This window comes from Calidris pugnax, unplaced genomic scaffold, assembly GCF_001431845.1.
Source record: "Calidris pugnax isolate Ruff unplaced genomic scaffold, ASM143184v1 scaffold34, whole genome shotgun sequence".
NCBI classification, from domain to species: Eukaryota; Metazoa; Chordata; class Aves; order Charadriiformes; family Scolopacidae; genus Calidris; species Calidris pugnax.
Genome location: NW_015090771.1, coordinates 4,037,527 through 4,055,212, shown reverse-complemented (window position 1 = coordinate 4,055,212; position 17,686 = coordinate 4,037,527). Strand labels below are relative to the sequence as shown.

Here is a 17,686-nt window from a genome sequence, read left to right as displayed (position 1 = left end):
ACACAAAAAAAAATTAAAAGTGATGTTTCGTGTATTTGAAAGTCAGTAAATGAAAACCTATTGTCCTCAGTATCCTGGAGAGCTTGACTATTAAGACAGATATTGTAGAAACTCTGAAGCATGCAACAGCACAGATTTTTGCACTACTAAAAGCTGCTTATTATTGCATAATATCAGACCATGCTGAATATTCATATATTCATCCATTCAAATAAGTATACAAGACAGATATTGTAGAAACTCTGAAGCATGAAACAGCATAGATTTTTGCTCTACTAAAAGCTACTTACTTAAAAGTAACTTCCAGTTACACGCTGAATATTCATATATTCATCCATTCAAATAAGTATACGAGAAAATCCTGGAGGCAATTGGCATTGCCATATATTTTGTATGTGCTACATATTCTTCCAACCTCCAGTAAACCTGTAACTATAAAAAGTTGCAGAAAAAGTACTATGTCATTATCTACTGAAAAACGCAGGATAAAGATATGAAATCATACCTACTTGCTTACCTTTGTGCTTCCAAATAAGAGTGCAGCACCATTCAGTCTTCACATTTAAGGAACACAAGTATTTAGGTCTTTTGGAGATACAAGTTTCATGAAGAATAAAATATTTCACAATCCTTTTTTTTCCCCAATACTTATTGTTGTTTGTAATTCTGTCTGCCACATGCACTGAAGGGTATGTTCACGCTGACCAACCTTCAGATATATTTAAATTAATCCATGGCAGAATTCATAAACATATCAAATCCATAAACATGAAAGAAAAATCTCATTAGAAGCTATCTTCCATTGTGTTAGTGTCAACAGGTGATTTCAAGTTAGGGTAGAAAACTGCCTACTAATCAGAGCACAGAAGAACATTTATTTTCATTTTACAGTAACAAGCTTGTGGTCGATCTTTTCAAATGGTTCCACAACTGCAACTTTGTTCAAATTTTAAACTGAATATAAAATCAATGAAGACGATGAATACAGAGACATGAACTGTTCTTAAAAATGTCTTCTGACAGCAAGTTTCTTAGGAACGGGAAGCAACACACTTCAATTATCAGAGGAGGCAGTGAAGTATCCATATCATCACTCACTCCTGTTATCTGGGCAACAGATAAATAGGGGTTTGCTTTCTTTAAAGAGAATTATGGTTACAGATTTCTTGTGTAGTGTTTAGAGATAATTTTTAAGTCCTTTTAAAAAGATTGGTAAGTTAGAATACAGTTTTCTATAAGCAGAATGATGCCCAAAGTATTCTGATGAACTTTTATTATTAAAAATAATCTTCCTACAGTAGTATGGAACTCTTTAGCCAAGTCAAGCCACCACCTGTTGCACAGCCTTCTTCACTAACACCATAAATTTGATCTTTTCTGGTCCTCTAGTGATCTGCACTATTGGCTGGTAATCGCTCTGCTTATGAACAAAAAAGCAATTTTGAAGCAGTCAAGACAGCTTTACTAGAAAGGAAGTCACCTTCCCTTCAATGAGATCCACTTTTTTCTAAGCCTTGGCAGATGGATATGATTCCATGCACAGTCGTTAGATCCAGAAACTCCTCAGTAAGAGAACCAAAAGTTGCTGAATGACACATAACAAGTACAAGTTGTGATGTTCTGCATGCACTTCACTTTCTAAGACTTTCTGTGCTGCTTCCTTTACCCAAGGGAATGGGTTCAAGATGCGTGATGTCTGGGCCCCAGCTATGCTTGTATCTGCTGGATGTTATTATCTTCTGGAGATTTATGTTCAACTTCAAATCAAATGCAAGTTTCACACTCTAAGTAGGGATGCCCGCAAGCATATTGTTCTTTGGAGAACAACTCTCTGGCTCCATAGATGTAACTTGGACAGAGTAGTTGTGTTCTTCTGCAGCCCATGCCCGATCCAGATCCACAAGCCCCATACATTGCTTTCCTAAAACGAGAGCAAAGGAAAGCATGGAAACTCTAAAAATGTAGAAACATTATCAGAAACATGCACTTCGACATACAACGTTAGGAAAACACATCAGTAAGTCATCTAAAAAATAAGGTCCAAATCTACTTAGAAAACTATCTTGATCTGTTTTTCTTCAAATAGACAGTCGTTAATAGTTCAAAATCACATCTGTGACTTGTAACCCTCATTTAGCAAAGAGCTTGAGAAGGATTATTAACTCTTTACATATGGAGAAACATAAGAGGCACAACTATTTTTAAATATTCTCAAAACTCACACAAAAATCCATGCATAAATGTAAAAGCCACAGGAAGAAAAAAAATGCCTGTTTACCCTTTAGCTCTCTGAATGTAGATATACAGCCATATATAAACAGTTATAACCATAACTGTTTTACTCCTGTACTTTCAACTAAAACCTGAAAAATCTTTGGTTATTGAATACCAATAAAAGACTAAAATACCACACTAGTGTAATTGATTTGAGGTATACGAATGTAGCTGCTTATAAACAAAAGTACTGTATTGCTAATGAAAACTAATCTCTGAAAAAATGGGAGGGATAAGCTCAAGGATTTTTTCTGCTTTAAAATTTGTATTATGATACAGCCATGGCAAGATGACAGGGACATTTCTCTTTACAAATTACTCATTATAATTCATTATTATGTTCTGAAATCAGAATTGATTTGATCACATTTTCAGCAGTTTGAAATTCTCTTGCAAGAAAGATTTAGCACTTCCCTGAAACGTTTTATCACTAACATGCGGTCTCAAGTCACAAACAAGGCCCAATCCTGCTTCAGTGTCAAAGCCAATGATCCTACATCTTTCCTTGTTCCTGACAGAACTGTAGAGTTAAATATATTTGAGGTCTGAGAGGACACCAAGTTGGGAGGGAGTGTTGATCTGCCTGAGGGTAGGAAGGCTCTACAGAGGCATCTGGACAAGCTGGATCAATGAGCCAAGGCCAGTGGTATGAGGTTCAACAAGGCCAAGTGCTGGGTCCTGCACCTGGGTCACAACAACCCCAGGCAGCGCTACAGGCCAGGGGCAGAGTGGCTGGAGCTGCCTGGCAGAAAAGGACCTGGGGGTGTTGGTCGACTGTTGGCTGAACATGAGCCAGCAGTGTGCCCAGGTGGCCAAGAAGGTCATTAGCATCCTAGATTCAGAATCAGAACTATCAGAAATAGTGCAGCCAGCAGGACTAGGGAAGTGGTCTTCCCCCTGTACTAGTGAGGCCCCACCTCAAACACTGTGTTCCATTTTGGGTCCCCCACTACAAGAAAGACACTGATTTCTGCAGCCTGTCCAAAGAAGGGCAACAAAGCTGGTGAAGGGTCTAGAGCACAACTGTTATTAGGGGTGGCTGAGGGAGCTGGGGTTGTTTCGCCTGGGGAAAAAAAGGCTAAAGGGAGACTCTCACTCTCTACAACTACCTGAAAGGAGGTCGTAATGAGGGAAGGGCTGGTCTCTTCACCCAAGTAACAAATGACAGGACAAGAGGAACTGGCTTCAAGTTGCACCAGGGGAGGTTTAGATGGGACAGCAAGAAAACTTCTTCACTAAAAGGGTTGTCAAGCATTGGAACAGGCTTCCCAAGGAAGTGGTTGAGTCACCATCCCTGGAGGTGTTTAAAAGAAGTGTAGATGTGGTGCTTAGGGACATGGTTTAGTGGTGGACTTGGCAGCACTGGGTTAACAGTTGGACTCAATGATCTTAAAGGTCTTTTCCAACCTAAATGACTCTGTGATTGTAGAGTCGATGAAGGGAAGAGACAAGAGCACTCATTCTGTTATCCATCAGGACACAAGGCTGGCATTCTGAACTACCCTCTGGAATGGCCTACCTCTCTCCCCAAACACATACAGAGCTTGAGTGTATCACTACAAGCCCTGGCATACATCTGCTTGGTGCCTGTAGAAGTTTTGGGTAGGTGGCACTAACATGCTTCTCAGTATCCTTCTACTTCAGGACAGCTGGTGCACATTTAATACACTTAAATACAGAACTCAGTCCAATCTGTTCTGACTTTCCACAGTGAGCCATCGGCTGGAAGTATTTTCTCCTTCTCAGCTGAATTCTTTATTTACAAAAGAAATTGACGACTTTGACTTCACTAACATTATGGCATTTGCAGTCCGTTCTGCCAGTGGCTTGGAATTTGAGAGGGGTGGTAATTGGGTAGGAGACAATTTAGAGATACAATAATAAGGTTAGGCCTGAAAAAGAACTTTCCAACTCAGTCCCCTACGGAACAGTACATTGCAGGAAGAAATTACCAGTTTATATAACCAACCAGGATACATCTCCGTAAATTACTTCTTGTGGCACTATTCTCCTACATTTATAGTTTCAGAGAAAATCACCTTCTGCAGTTCACTGAACCAAAATGGCACGTACACGGCTCCTGCCACTGACAGCAATATCATTATTACTCAAAATATACACACCAAGGGGGAGTTGGGATTGTCACAACTGGAGCCTGGTTCCCCGGGTGCTCTGAGGAAGACTCTGAAATACACGGAGTGGTTCCGTGCTCAGAGAGAATAAATCAGGTGAGCTGTAGCCACGTTCACAAAACCATTCAGTATGTTTGCACTCAGGTCCCATCGCTGCATACAGCGGATAAAGCACACGTGTTCAGAGGAAATTGGAAACAGAACTTTGTTCATTTAAGAGGAATTGCTGCGTGCAGCGGAACTGGGTTCAACTGTGCATTTTTACGTCCAGAAATTGGTGATAACTCCTTTGACAAATGTGTTGCTTTGGCCATGACAGACATAGGCAGAATGCTGTACGTCAGTGCTTTAGTGGCTTACAGGTAATGAAAACAAAATGATTTCTCACTTCACTTAAGCTGCATAAATTCAGTAGTAATTGCTAAAATACAGTTTATAATGCAATCCTTAAATATTCAAACACTAGCAAAACGAATTTTGCCACCATTTACAACAGAAAAGAGAAAGTCTTCACCTGTTCAGGAATGTTTTCACTAAATGAAATTTACACAGGTCCTCTCAGACCTCAAATATATTTAACTGTACAATTCTGTCAGGACCAAGGAAAGATGTAGGCATGATCAGGTTTTCTCAAAACCTGATCATGCATTGCACAAAGCTACATAAATAATAATTTTAAAAAATCTCACCATGGCTGTAACACTTATCTAATTCAATCTTCAATTATTTGCAACCAATCTCAAAAGTACCCCAACAAGATTCCCATAAAACCAGTTTCAAAGCTGAAACAGAGCACTGAAGCTGGAAAGATCTTCACTGAAACAGACTGGTAATTACATGGAACTTAAAGAAAAAACAACATTCTTTAAAACAGAAAAAGCAATGATGTAGGGGAAGGCAGAGGAATAAGATTTATGTTTGGGGTTTTTGTCAGGGCAAAGCACATAAAACTTAAGTTTGGGGGAAAACTGCAGTTTCAGAGACAGAGAACAGAGAGAAGTTACAATCTTTCAAAAAAGTTTTCCATTTTTCCAATTTCCAGTCCACCTGGCAAGCAGCAGGGGACCATGTGGGGTGCTATACTGCTAACGGAACACTGCATTTTTGTTTTATTTTTTCAAATAACTGTGATATGAGCAAAAGAGACAACAAATTTATTATGAAATAGATGCTTTTATCTCAGAATCTGTATTATTTCCTTTTTTGTGCAGTGAGTATAGGAAATACTTCGAGTTCTTTAAATAAAGTTTTCTAAAAAACATTATGATTATTTGCTACTACTGCTTTACTATACTTTCTAAGTATTTCTTGCAAGTCAAGAATGCACAGTTATATCCGGAGAGTTCCCAGCCCCTTCTATCTTTTCTGACCTGGAAGTTAGTTTATAGATTCCATCAGAACATTAATACCAGACATGAGCATGTTCTACCCTTTTGTAAGTCAAAGAATATGAGAATATTGCACATAATGAAGAAATGGCTCTTCTTATTCCAAATATTTGAAGCATTATGTTTTTTGCTGTCCTTCTGAGTAATGAAATTCCCACTATCTTAATGATAGCTTCTTGCATTTCTTTTCCTCAGAAATCATTAACACCTGACCAAGAAACTAAAATCTCAGGGATCAACTTACTTCTGCTGTTAATTGCACGGAAATGTCCCAACAGAAGGCAGCTGCTCTTACTCAGAAAGGCAATAAAGTACAAACCTGAAACAGAACTGACTACTGAAAGGTAAAAATTGAGTCATGCATTGCCGTAGCTGTAACATGTTTCCCAACAACGGGAGGTCTGGTACTCCAGGTAAGGGACAAACCAAACTGTGTTCTTAGCAAAGTCTTCAAATCATAGATATTATTCACTATTAAAAAAAAAACCCAACAAAAAAACCCACACAAAAAAAGCCACACAAAAAACCTTCTGGGTTTTTCCTAAAATTATGATGATCCTAATAATAAGGTGGGCCAAATAGGTTTGCCTGCTCTTGAGCCTGCCTGTACCAACCTCTGCAATTTACCCTTATTGTTTCCAGCTGTTGGTAGATGTTTGCCCTTCTAAGAGAGTTATCACGAGAGATTACAAGCAGGACAAAGGGGGCACACTGAAAATCACTACTACCAATAGCCTGTGCCTTTAATGTAAGATAAACAGGCAATAGCAGGACTTAAGTGAACTTTACAAAAACCTCATTCTTTTGAAAGAATAGTGAAAGGGGCAAAAAAGAAAGGTGAAGAAATAAAAAACAGTAAAATGCCTCCCTCTCATATTGATAATTCTGAAAGAAGAAAGTAATTTCTACACCATAGCTCAGAATAGCAAGAGGAGAAATGTGAAGAAACTCAAATTTTTCAAGTGTTAGGTAAAGACAGCAACTTAATGCCCTCTTTAAAAATGTACTGCTTCTTCCTTTATATAGTTACTGAGATAGTTTACACAACAGCTGCAGAAATTCCTACCTATTAGCCTGCGTTCAGGTGGAAGCTGAACAGCTGTCTGATCTGCAAATCTGCAAAGGATCATGTGCTCCTAGAAAAAAAAAAAGTAAAGAAATTTTGTTCAGTAGCATTTCCATCTTCCAAATAAAGTAAGAATAATCAAATTAAATGTTTCAAAGAATCAAACCCACTATCATATTGAAGACTATGTTTCTAGAAAAGTTACCTGTGCGCAAATCCTCATTTTGGTACTACTTTGACTTGTATTTATGTGTGTAAATCACGTGTTTGTAACTATGACACATTTCTACTCGTGAATATTTGTTTCTTGCTAAAATTACTCTAATTCTCTGTAGCAGTGGAATTGGAAGCAATGTATACAAGATAGCATTCTTCCAAGACATACTGCAGACTAATTTTGCCTTCAACTACTGTTGAGCAACAGTCTTAGCACAGTCATCGTGGGGCGGCATCTCTGCATCCAGACAAAGACAAAATTCTTAAATAGGTGAGTTGAACTACTGCACATTTCTCCCAAGCAGTGACTCTTAATCCCAGAAAAATCGCCTCGTGGGTCAAATTTCCTCTTCTCTGCCAAACCCATTCTGGATCAACCCAAAAGATCCTGCAGGCAAAACTGATCCTGAAGGCAAAAAATACCCGGCTGTGAATGGGCCAGCTTCCTGCCCAAAAATGAGCACAATTCACTTGCAAACTATCCCTGTCCCACTTTAAGATTTTGCAGAGGTTTCTACAACAGCTGCTCTTGGTTTCTTCTTGTCTTGTCACCCAGGGGTATGGTGCAGCGGAGGGTTAGCCTCACCACCTTACTCCCTGCTTAGACCACTACATAAGCAGGTAGAACCCCATCCTTATTTGCCTTCAAAAACCACCACCTATTGCTGGCACAATGCCTTCTCCAAGACCAGCCAAGCCAAGGAGGCAAGTGAGCAAGATGGTGAGAAAAAAAGCCTTGGAAGGTGTAGCAAAGAAATTAATGCTCTGATGACAGCTGTGCTTTTCGGGACAGCTGCAATATTAAGTACAGAACAGGGTAAATCAGAACCATTTTAGAACTGTACAACATTTCCAACTGTCCTATAATGTCACGGGGAGAAAAGAGAAACAGACAACAATAAAAGGTGCTGTGCTAAGCAAAGCTTCCAGAGCTATAGTTCTGAAAAAAGGACACGTGTCTTGTATGAAAAATAAAACTTCTGTTTTTTTTTTTTAATTCTTGCCTGATATAAAATGATTATTTTAAAGGTTTGGTTCCTCTAATAGATATAGAGAGCACCTGAGGATACTTCAGCTTTCTTCAATATCCTGAAGGAGACTTACTCCACCTTTTCTCTTTACTCCAGACAAAACATTTGGAAGTCTTCATTTCACAAAAAGCCTGAACGCAATCCCATCTTCATACTAAATCAAGAGGGTAACTTCTTCCACAGTACACTACACCAATTCATAAACTTAATAGACATCTGACCACAAGTAAGTTTGCCTAGATACTATAAAAAAAAATGTTATTGCTACTTGATACTTAAATAATACTCGTTTAAATAAATTTACAGTATATCTTGAGGCAGGGATATTTGTTCCCTAGTACACCTCATTCACATGAAGGTTTTCAACTCACAGATCCGTAAGAAATATGTAAGCAAAATGAGAAAATGTTATAACATTTTTAGAACTTAAATATGTTATGCCCAGTAAGTTCAGTTCAAATATGGCTTTTTTTTGTAGTACAAAAAGAGCTGAAAACGTTAAACCCAGATGTGATGACTGAAAAATGAAGAAGAATAGCTACAGGGAACGTGGCTGCTGTTAGGAGAGAAGCAGCAGTTATCACTGGGGAGAAAAACAGTGATAGAGAGCAGAGGGAGAAGAACCAGTTTAGCACAAAACCCCTCACCAGCCTTCAGGCACTCAACACAGCCCAGCTCTTTAGCACATCCTACCAGACCAGAGCCAAGGCAAGCCTTGCCAGCCTGAAAATCTGGACTGATTCTTATGCCTTGGCTTCCTACAGAGATGATCCAAAAAATTAAACTAGACCCCAAGTTATGACTACATCATTTCCCCATGACAGTCATTAAATTTTCACATTCCCTGTTGGCAGAAATAAGAGAAGATAATAAACTGCTTAAACTTTGTGTGTGCATAAACAGTTAACTTGCTTACTGGGACACCCACGCCTTCAATTCCTATTAAGCTTTCAGAGCTGTATGTGCAAAGTTATTCAGTTTTACTTTCCAATACTCCTATAGGGACAGTGTCTTGACAAATAGAGTCTTAAAATGTATCATGGTAGAAATCTACAGCTATCATAATCTTATTCTTTGCAGCTATAAACTAATGAATTACAGCATAATGTTCTCATCAAAAAAGTTTTGGAATTGCCAGACTTCTGGATGTCTTTTTAGATCTCACTAAAATGAAAGATAAGAGAAATGAATTTAAAATGGAAACTGGAAGGGGGTGACACACACAACGTCTGGCTAACACATGGCAACTTTGGCTACTAGCCAATAACCTGTAACAATTTATTAATATGAAATATAAAAACACGTATAGCTAGCTGTATAACAAAAGTTATTTATAACTAGGATTATTTGAGGCACCAACCAGCCTAGACCGTTTGCATAGAGAAAAAAAAAAAGTAAAGAAATTTTGTTCAGTAGCATTTCCATCTTCCAAATAAAGTAAGAATAATCAAATTAAATGTTTCAAAGAATCAAACCCACTATCATATTGAAGACTATGTTTCTAGAAAAGTTACCTGTGCGCAAATCCTCATTTTGGTACTACTTTGACTTGTATTTATGTGTGTAAATCACGTGTTTGTAACTATGACACATTTCTACTCGTGAATATTTGTTTCTTGCTAAAATTACTCTAATTCTCTGTAGCAGTGGAATTGGAAGCAATGTATACAAGATAGCATTCTTCCAAGACATACTGCAGACTAATTTTGCCTTCAACTACTGTTGAGCAACAGTCTTAGCACAGTCATCGTGGGGCGGCATCTCTGCATCCAGACAAAGACAAAATTCTTAAATAGGTGAGTTGAACTACTGCACATTTCTCCCAAGCAGTGACTCTTAATCCCAGAAAAATCGCCTCGTGGGTCAAATTTCCTCTTCTCTGCCAAACCCATTCTGGATCAACCCAAAAGATCCTGCAGGCAAAACTGATCCTGAAGGCAAAAAATACCCGGCTGTGAATGGGCCAGCTTCCTGCCCAAAAATGAGCACAATTCACTTGCAAACTATCCCTGTTCCACTAAAATTTTTGCAGAGGCTTCTACAACAGCTGCTCTTGGTTTCTTCTTGTCTTGTCACCCAGGGGTATGGTGCAGCGGAGGGTTAGCCTCACCACCTTACTCCCTGCTTAGACCACTACATAAGCAGGTAGAACCCCATCCTTATTTGCCTTCAAAAACCACCACCTATTGCTGGCACAATGCCTTCTCCAAGACCAGCCAAGCCAAGGAGGCAAGTGAGCAAGATGGTGAGAAAAAAAGCCTTGGAAGGTGTAGCAAAGAAATTAATGCTCTGATGACAGCTGTGCTTTTCGGGACAGCTGCAATATTAAGTACAGAACAGGGTAAATCAGAACCATTTTAGAACTGTACAACATTTCCAACTGTCCTATAATGTCACGGGGAGAAAAGAGAAACAGACAACAATAAAAGGTGCTGTGCTAAGCAAAGCTTCCAGAGCTATAGTTCTGAAAAAAGGACACGTGTCTTGTATGAAAAATAAAACTTCTGTTTTTTTTTTTTAATTCTTGCCTGATATAAAATGATTATTTTAAAGGTTTGGTTCCTCTAATAGATATAGAGAGCACCTGAGGATACTTCAGCTTTCTTCAATATCCTGAAGGAGACTTACTCCACCTTTTCTCTTTACTCCAGACAAAACATTTGGAAGTCTTCATTTCACAAAAAGCCTGAACGCAATCCCATCTTCATACTAAATCAAGAGGGTAACTTCTTCCACAGTACACTACACCAATTCATAAACTTAATAGACATCTGACCACAAGTAAGTTTGCCTAGATACTATAAAAAAAAATGTTATTGCTACTTGATACTTAAATAATACTCGTTTAAATAAATTTACAGTATATCTTGAGGCAGGGATATTTGTTCCCTAGTACACCTCATTCACATGAAGGTTTTCAACTCACAGATCCGTAAGAAATATGTAAGCAAAATGAGAAAATGTTATAACATTTTTAGAACTTAAATATGTTATGCCCAGTAAGTTCAGTTCAAATATGGCTTTTTTTTGTAGTACAAAAAGAGCTGAAAACGTTAAACCCAGATGTGATGACTGAAAAATGAAGAAGAATAGCTACAGGGAACGTGGCTGCTGTTAGGAGAGAAGCAGCAGTTATCACTGGGGAGAAAAACAGTGATAGAGAGCAGAGGGAGAAGAACCAGTTTAGCACAAAACCCCTCACCAGCCTTCAGGCACTCAACACAGCCCAGCTCTTTAGCACATCCTACCAGACCAGAGCCAAGGCAAGCCTTGCCAGCCTGAAAATCTGGACTGATTCTTATGCCTTGGCTTCCTACAGAGATGATCCAAAAAATTAAACTAGACCCCAAGTTATGACTACATCATTTCCCCATGACAGTCATTAAATTTTCACATTCCCTGTTGGCAGAAATAAGAGAAGATAATAAACTGCTTAAACTTTGTGTGTGCATAAACAGTTAACTTGCTTGCTGGGACACCCACGCCTTCAATTCCTGTTAAGTTTTCAGAGCTGTATGTGCAAAGTTATTCAGTTTTACTTTCCAATACTCCTATAGGGACAGTGTCTTGACAAATAGAGTCTTAAAATGTATCATGGTAGAAATCTACAGCTATCATAATCTTATTCTTTGCAGCTATAAACTAATGAATTACAGCATAATGTTCTCATCAAAAAAGTTTTGGAATTGCCAGACTTCTGGATGTCTTTTTAGATCTCACTAAAATGAAAGATAAGAGAAATGAATTTAAAATGGAAACTGGAAGGGGGTGACACACACAACGTCTGGCTAACACATGGCAACTTTGGCTACTAGCCAATAACCTGTAACAATTTATTAATATGAAATATAAAAACACGTATAGCTAGCTGTATAACAAAAGTTATTTATAACTAGGATTATTTGAGGCACCAACCAGCCTAGACCGTTTGCATAGACTCTTACATTACTAAGAGCACGAATATTTTTCAGTCCTTGACCCCTGTGCCCTTCTGCAACACAAATAATAAAATGCTGAAACTTCTATAAGTGTTGACAAACCTTGTGATTTAAACACCTCCATGGATTAACAGATTAAGAAAAAAATTCACTGAGTTCTAATGAGATTATACACACTATCCTAATCTAGGTGTGCTTGACTTTATAATTGTCCCCATCTCCCTCCGTACTGTCAACAGGTCCACTTTCAATATGTTAGTACATAAACTTCTTCTGAACTGATAACTGACTTGTTTGTGACTATGTGTTAGAAACACATAAATGTGTTGAAAAGAATGTTCATCAAGGAGGAAAATAATGGCAGGCCCTAATCCACTGTACTGCTTTTGTCATCTCAATCTACAGATATTCATTTGCATGTAAATTAGTAAAGGGTGCATAACAGCAACTGTCATGAAGATTAGTATATTACCTATATAAGATGGCTGGAAATTTTCTGAATTTTTTAAATGCCCTCTTAGTTGAGGATTAAAAAGGATCATCTCCATTTTCCTGCTACATATCTAATGTTTATCAGAAAACAATATCTATAAAGCAGTATTTTTACCTAAAAAATAACCAGACATTTCCACACTATAAACAGTTGTATTTAAGACCTAAATAAATTGGTATGCTATAACTGTTAACTGATACAGGTTGAAGTATCTTAGGAATGGTTTATACAGTATGTAAAAAAATGTTCTTTTGTGGAGAAACTACTTAATTTTATCGAAAAAAAGAAGCCTTAAAAAATGGATGGTGGAGAGAAAGCAACACAATGACATTTGCAGTACTGATGAACACTTCACATAACACATGCTCCTCCTCATAACTAAAAGATAACCACTTATATTTCATTTGATAAGACGACCCAGTGAAGCCCAGGAACTTGCACGTAACCTTCTCCACCCCCAACCCTTTTACATACCTTGTAGGACAAAATTTCTTTGAACTGATGACTGGGGAAAAAAAAAAAAAACAGACCACATGAATTAACATCTACAAAAAGCAGAGGTGGAAAATAGACACAATCATTGCATATTTGAACACATTTTAAACAAAATAGCAATATCGGAATCCTACAGAAAGGCATTCAAAAAAATCCATGTTGTCACATAAATATATTACATGTACACAACCTCTAGATATGCACATATTTTGCTTGTTTCACAAAAGGTGCCTCCACAATGGAATTGAGTATAGAACACAGGCAGTATGGGGATATGGACACGCTATCATCTTTTGTGATCATATCCAATAAAGAATGAAGAAAAAGTAAACCCTAAAACGTAGCTCAAGCCAGAGTTGATAATTTTCTACACAGCCTTACAACGTTAGAATCATAAGTTTAGCAAACACAAGACCATAATTTACAAACTTGCAGTACCTACAGCAATAAAAGTTTTCTAATATAGTGAGCATTTCCAGTCCTCATGATCTAAAAATATAACTGGTCAGAAGTTAAGCAGTATCCAGTCAATTGTAAAATAAGTCAACAGAGAAAAGCTATATGCCTTCTAATTTTGGAAGAAAAAAAAATTATTGCCTCTTCCTTAAGAATACTTGTTTTACATGTTACAAGAGAAAACAAAAAAGGACAGATATAAAGAGATAGAAGAACCAAATTGACTAAAAATACACTGTTAAATGCAAAGTTTATCAAATGGACGAATTCTAAATATTTACTCTCCATGCACTTTTGTGACAGCACACTTTGGTATTATAGAAAAATATGAAAAATATTTAACATGAATGAGTAAGATTTTTTTACATTTGATGATTCCTTTTAAAACAGCATGTTTCAGCTTCTTATTTTAGCAAATATATACCTAAGATAATGTTGTGATTCCCAGTAGAATTAAATGTGATTCATCCTGGACATCCGAAATGTAAAGCTCAGATTTGTGGAAAAAAAACCAAACCACAACCCCCTTTCCCATCCAGTTCTGCCTCAGAAAGCTGTTAGCTTCTTATCTTCTGCCACTTTCTTTATATCAAAGGCATTAAAATTCTTAAGCCTAAAATATTTATAAATATCCAACATGGCAGGTTTGAAGACGACAAAATACCTACACAGGCCACTGAAAAAGTATTAAAAATATTAACTGAAATACAGGAGAGCTTGTCTACTTGGGAATAAATCACAAGAGTTTCACAAGCAGTAAACTGTGGTATAAAGCAGACCCATTTCTTTAAACTGACTGCTTACATCTTTCTCCAACATTAAAATGTCAATTCCCCTTCTTACAGTAATTTTCATGAGTTTTCTATTAACTTTGTGATTTCAAGGTAAAAGGTCTGCATATTACATAGATTCCCACATACCGTTGATGGTATAAAATCTTCTGAACTATGAATAAGACAAATCCAGACAAAAAATAACCCAGGAATTACCAATCTGTCTCCCTTTCAGGATGGGTTTGCAAAGAGAAACAGGAGGAAACAGTTGCATTATAACTGTGAATCAATTTAGCCTAGGCACGTGCAATAATCTTCAATTGATTGATTCTACACTCATAGTATTTTCTTCCCTCATTTAAGTTGATATTTTAAAGCTTATCTTGTTAGCTTTAGTTTACCTTTGTGGATATTTAAACTTCATGGTGTTTTGAATGAAGCCATAACAACAAGGGGAGATGACAAAGGCTGCCCGTGCCTTGATGCAGTGTTCGATCACCATGTCTGTTGCCACACCACATGCGTGTAGAGCCACCTACAGTGTTAAAAACACACAAAACAAGCACATTCTTTATAGCAATATTCTAAATACAATCCTCTTGCAGTATTTTTTTGGGTGACCGAATTACTTAAATATATGAGGCAGGTATTGCAATGAAAGTTGTTATGCCAAAAGCACGGTTCTTAATTCCTCTGTTCTTCACTCCTCCCCTTCATATCTATTCTGAGGACATTTCATGGCCTACTCCATTAACAAGGGAACCATCAACACTGAACAAGAGTCACTCACCAAGAAAGCTCAAAAGGTAGGTGCACTGCACTGTGATATCAAATGCATTAAAAACAAAGCACCAAAAATATCACAAGAAAAACTACTGTGGTCATTAGTCAAAAGTTTCTGTCAAGCAAAACACACTTCAAAATACAAAGAAACATTTCAAAACTGGATTTCAACTCAGCAGTAAGAGTACTTGTTTTCTAAGTAAAAACTTTAGAAAAAACATTGCGGAGGCGAGAGCAGTGAGCATCAAATACAACTTGAACTCCTTTTCTTTTTTTCTCCTTATTCTTTTTTCTCTTTTTTTTTTTTTTCCTTAGTGATGGACCCTCAAACTAAAACTATAATGTTGTCTTTTTTTTTTTTTTTTTTTTTTTCTTAGTGATGGACTCTCAAACTAAAACTATAATGTTCTTCAACCACAACAGCTACCTGCCAGCATTGATGTGGTTTTGGGCAACACACAGGCTGTACCCAAATTCTCCATGCTCTCCTACAGAAAGGCAAGTTATGGTACACTCAATATATTGCAAGGAAAGGCAAGCAGCTCTCTCCTCACAATACCTGTGACTCCAAACAGGCCAGGGGAAATGGAGGCATTAATTTTCTGCCATCTTCCATGTACTCAGTAGTTCAAAGACTAGGCCTGGTGCACACACATCACTCTATGTTTTCATTAAACTAAGGACATTTCTGAGGCACATCTTTAATTTGACGCAGCCGTGCAGATTTGTAAAACTGCATTGTATTCTTTGCCTTTTCTTCACTGTACATTTAGGAAAAAAGTTGAAAACTGCAAAGCTCAGATTTCAGGGTTCAAAGTTGTTTTTCAAGCTATAGCAGTTGGAAGATAAAAACTTTGCTCTCTGATACAGATTAAAACAAAGACTTTTTTGTTTGCAGACTGCTTGATGTAAGCTCAGCTGAGCAGACCATTAATCATCAACTGAACTCTAACTGCATACAGATGCTAATAAACATTCTTGTCTCAAGCAGAACATTAAAAATTATTAAGAACATAATTATACAATGAAAGTTTTCTGCTCGTCTGAATTAACAACAAAAATAAAACTACTTTAACATCAGGAATAGATTCTTAGAATCACAGCTATTGGATTACCACAGAATATAGTTATAATCCTCATCTATCCAAGCAGAAAACAAAGACCTCTGCTTTCCTTGCATGTTTGTAAAAGACACCTTAAAAGAGCAGTGGATAAAAACAGTAGCTCTGCTGAGCCTGTATGAACTTTTACATCAACTGATTTTTTTCTTTGGGTTTCTCAGAATCAACTTAGTAAGTGAAAAATCACAAATAAAACTCAAGGAAAAGCTTTCTCAATGCCTCTGAAACAAAATAAAAAGTGAGGACTAATGCAGATGCCCTGTATCACTGCTCTGGTGCTGCAACTCCCCAGAAGAGCCTATTGCACACAGAAAAGCATGCAGGGAAGTGAAGGGAAAATAATGTGTCATGAAACCTCAGGTTCACTTTAGTGATCTTAAAAAGCACTCAACACACTCAAAAATACTTCCCCTCAACCAAATCTTAAACTGTTCAACTTGTTCAAATTAGACGAGATACTCTGAGTAGTATTTAGTATTAAAAACAACTAAGATCTCAAAGACTCCTGTGGGTGTTGGCATGTAAATGGGCACTGCATGCAAATATTTGGAAGCTTTCACTTTTAGACTGAAATCCTTCATTGTGGTTGGCTGTCGTACTACAACATATAATGTTACAATGCACCAGTAAGTTTGGCACTCAGCAGGTTGTTTCATAGAATCACAGAGTGGTTTGGGTTGGAACGGACCTTAAAAATCATCTGGAGATCTCAGATGATCATCTGGACCTCTCATCATCCTTTTAAATCTGCTTTTTAACTCCTAGCAGATAACACATAAGAAAATAGCTAAGTAATGCACAGATTTGATGTCAAGGTAACTAATATGCATGTAAACATGTTTTAAAGTAATACCAAAAGCAGAGAGATGAAGACTTTCGTCACATGAAGACTTCTGTCACATTAATGTTTCTATATCTCTTAAAATTTCAAGCACCATACCAGTGAATTTCTTGTCACCATGTCCACCCTCATATTTATACTGTATTGTTTTACTGAAAATGAAGTCATACAAGTGAATAGCTTTACAAGCCTCAAAAGATGAGTTTAGAAATGATGCGTTGCCAAAATTTGTACATACCTATCCATTATAGTATTATATTGTCATTTTTGTACCAAACCAGTGTTTATGACATAATGATACAGAAGCAGCTAAACTTTGCATTATTTACATCCACAGACACCAAACACTTGTGCTATCAGTCGGTAAATCATCCAGCTCCTGTCTTAAACTAACATAGTTAAGCATAACAAAGTTCCTATCAGTCGGTAAATCATCCAGCTCCTGTCTTAAACTAGGCTGCATAACAAAATTTATTCCAAGTTAATGAGCTAATCCTGAAGAGTAAATCACTGTATGATACAAACTAATTCTGAAGCTGAGATTCATATAGGTCTCCCAAAAAGGGACAGCTCCAGGTTTGCTTGTTGAATAGATTACAGAATCAAGTCAAAGGAACCGAAATCACAGGCCTCGAAAGGAAGAATTTCCAAGTAAATTATAATTGTAATTGTCAAAGTA

General features: G+C 37.3%; 2 protein-coding genes across 4 annotated transcripts in view; both read right to left on the bottom strand.

The window, feature by feature from the left end:
* Nucleotides 1-710, bottom strand: part of NPNT (nephronectin) — a 68,443-nt gene extending 67,733 nt beyond the window's left edge. For both annotated transcript variants that reach the window (XM_014940842.1, XM_014940869.1), the window contains exon 1: nt 518-710. In XM_014940842.1, the coding sequence (XP_014796328.1) occupies nt 518-549 (32 nt within the window). In that variant the 5' untranslated portion in view covers nt 550-710. The remainder of the gene's footprint in view (nt 1-517) is intronic.
* Nucleotides 711-855: 145 nt separating this feature from the next.
* GSTCD (glutathione S-transferase, C-terminal domain containing) overlaps nt 856-17,686 on the bottom strand; it is a 68,979-nt gene continuing 52,148 nt past the window's right edge. For both annotated transcript variants that reach the window (XM_014940819.1, XM_014940810.1), the window contains exons 9-12: nt 14,664-14,797; nt 13,013-13,043; nt 6,861-6,930; nt 856-1,921 (exon numbers count right to left, since the gene is read on the bottom strand). In XM_014940819.1, the coding sequence (XP_014796305.1) occupies nt 1,785-1,921; nt 6,861-6,930; nt 13,013-13,043; nt 14,664-14,797 (372 nt within the window). In that variant the 3' untranslated portion in view covers nt 856-1,784. The remainder of the gene's footprint in view (nt 1,922-6,860; nt 6,931-13,012; nt 13,044-14,663; nt 14,798-17,686) is intronic.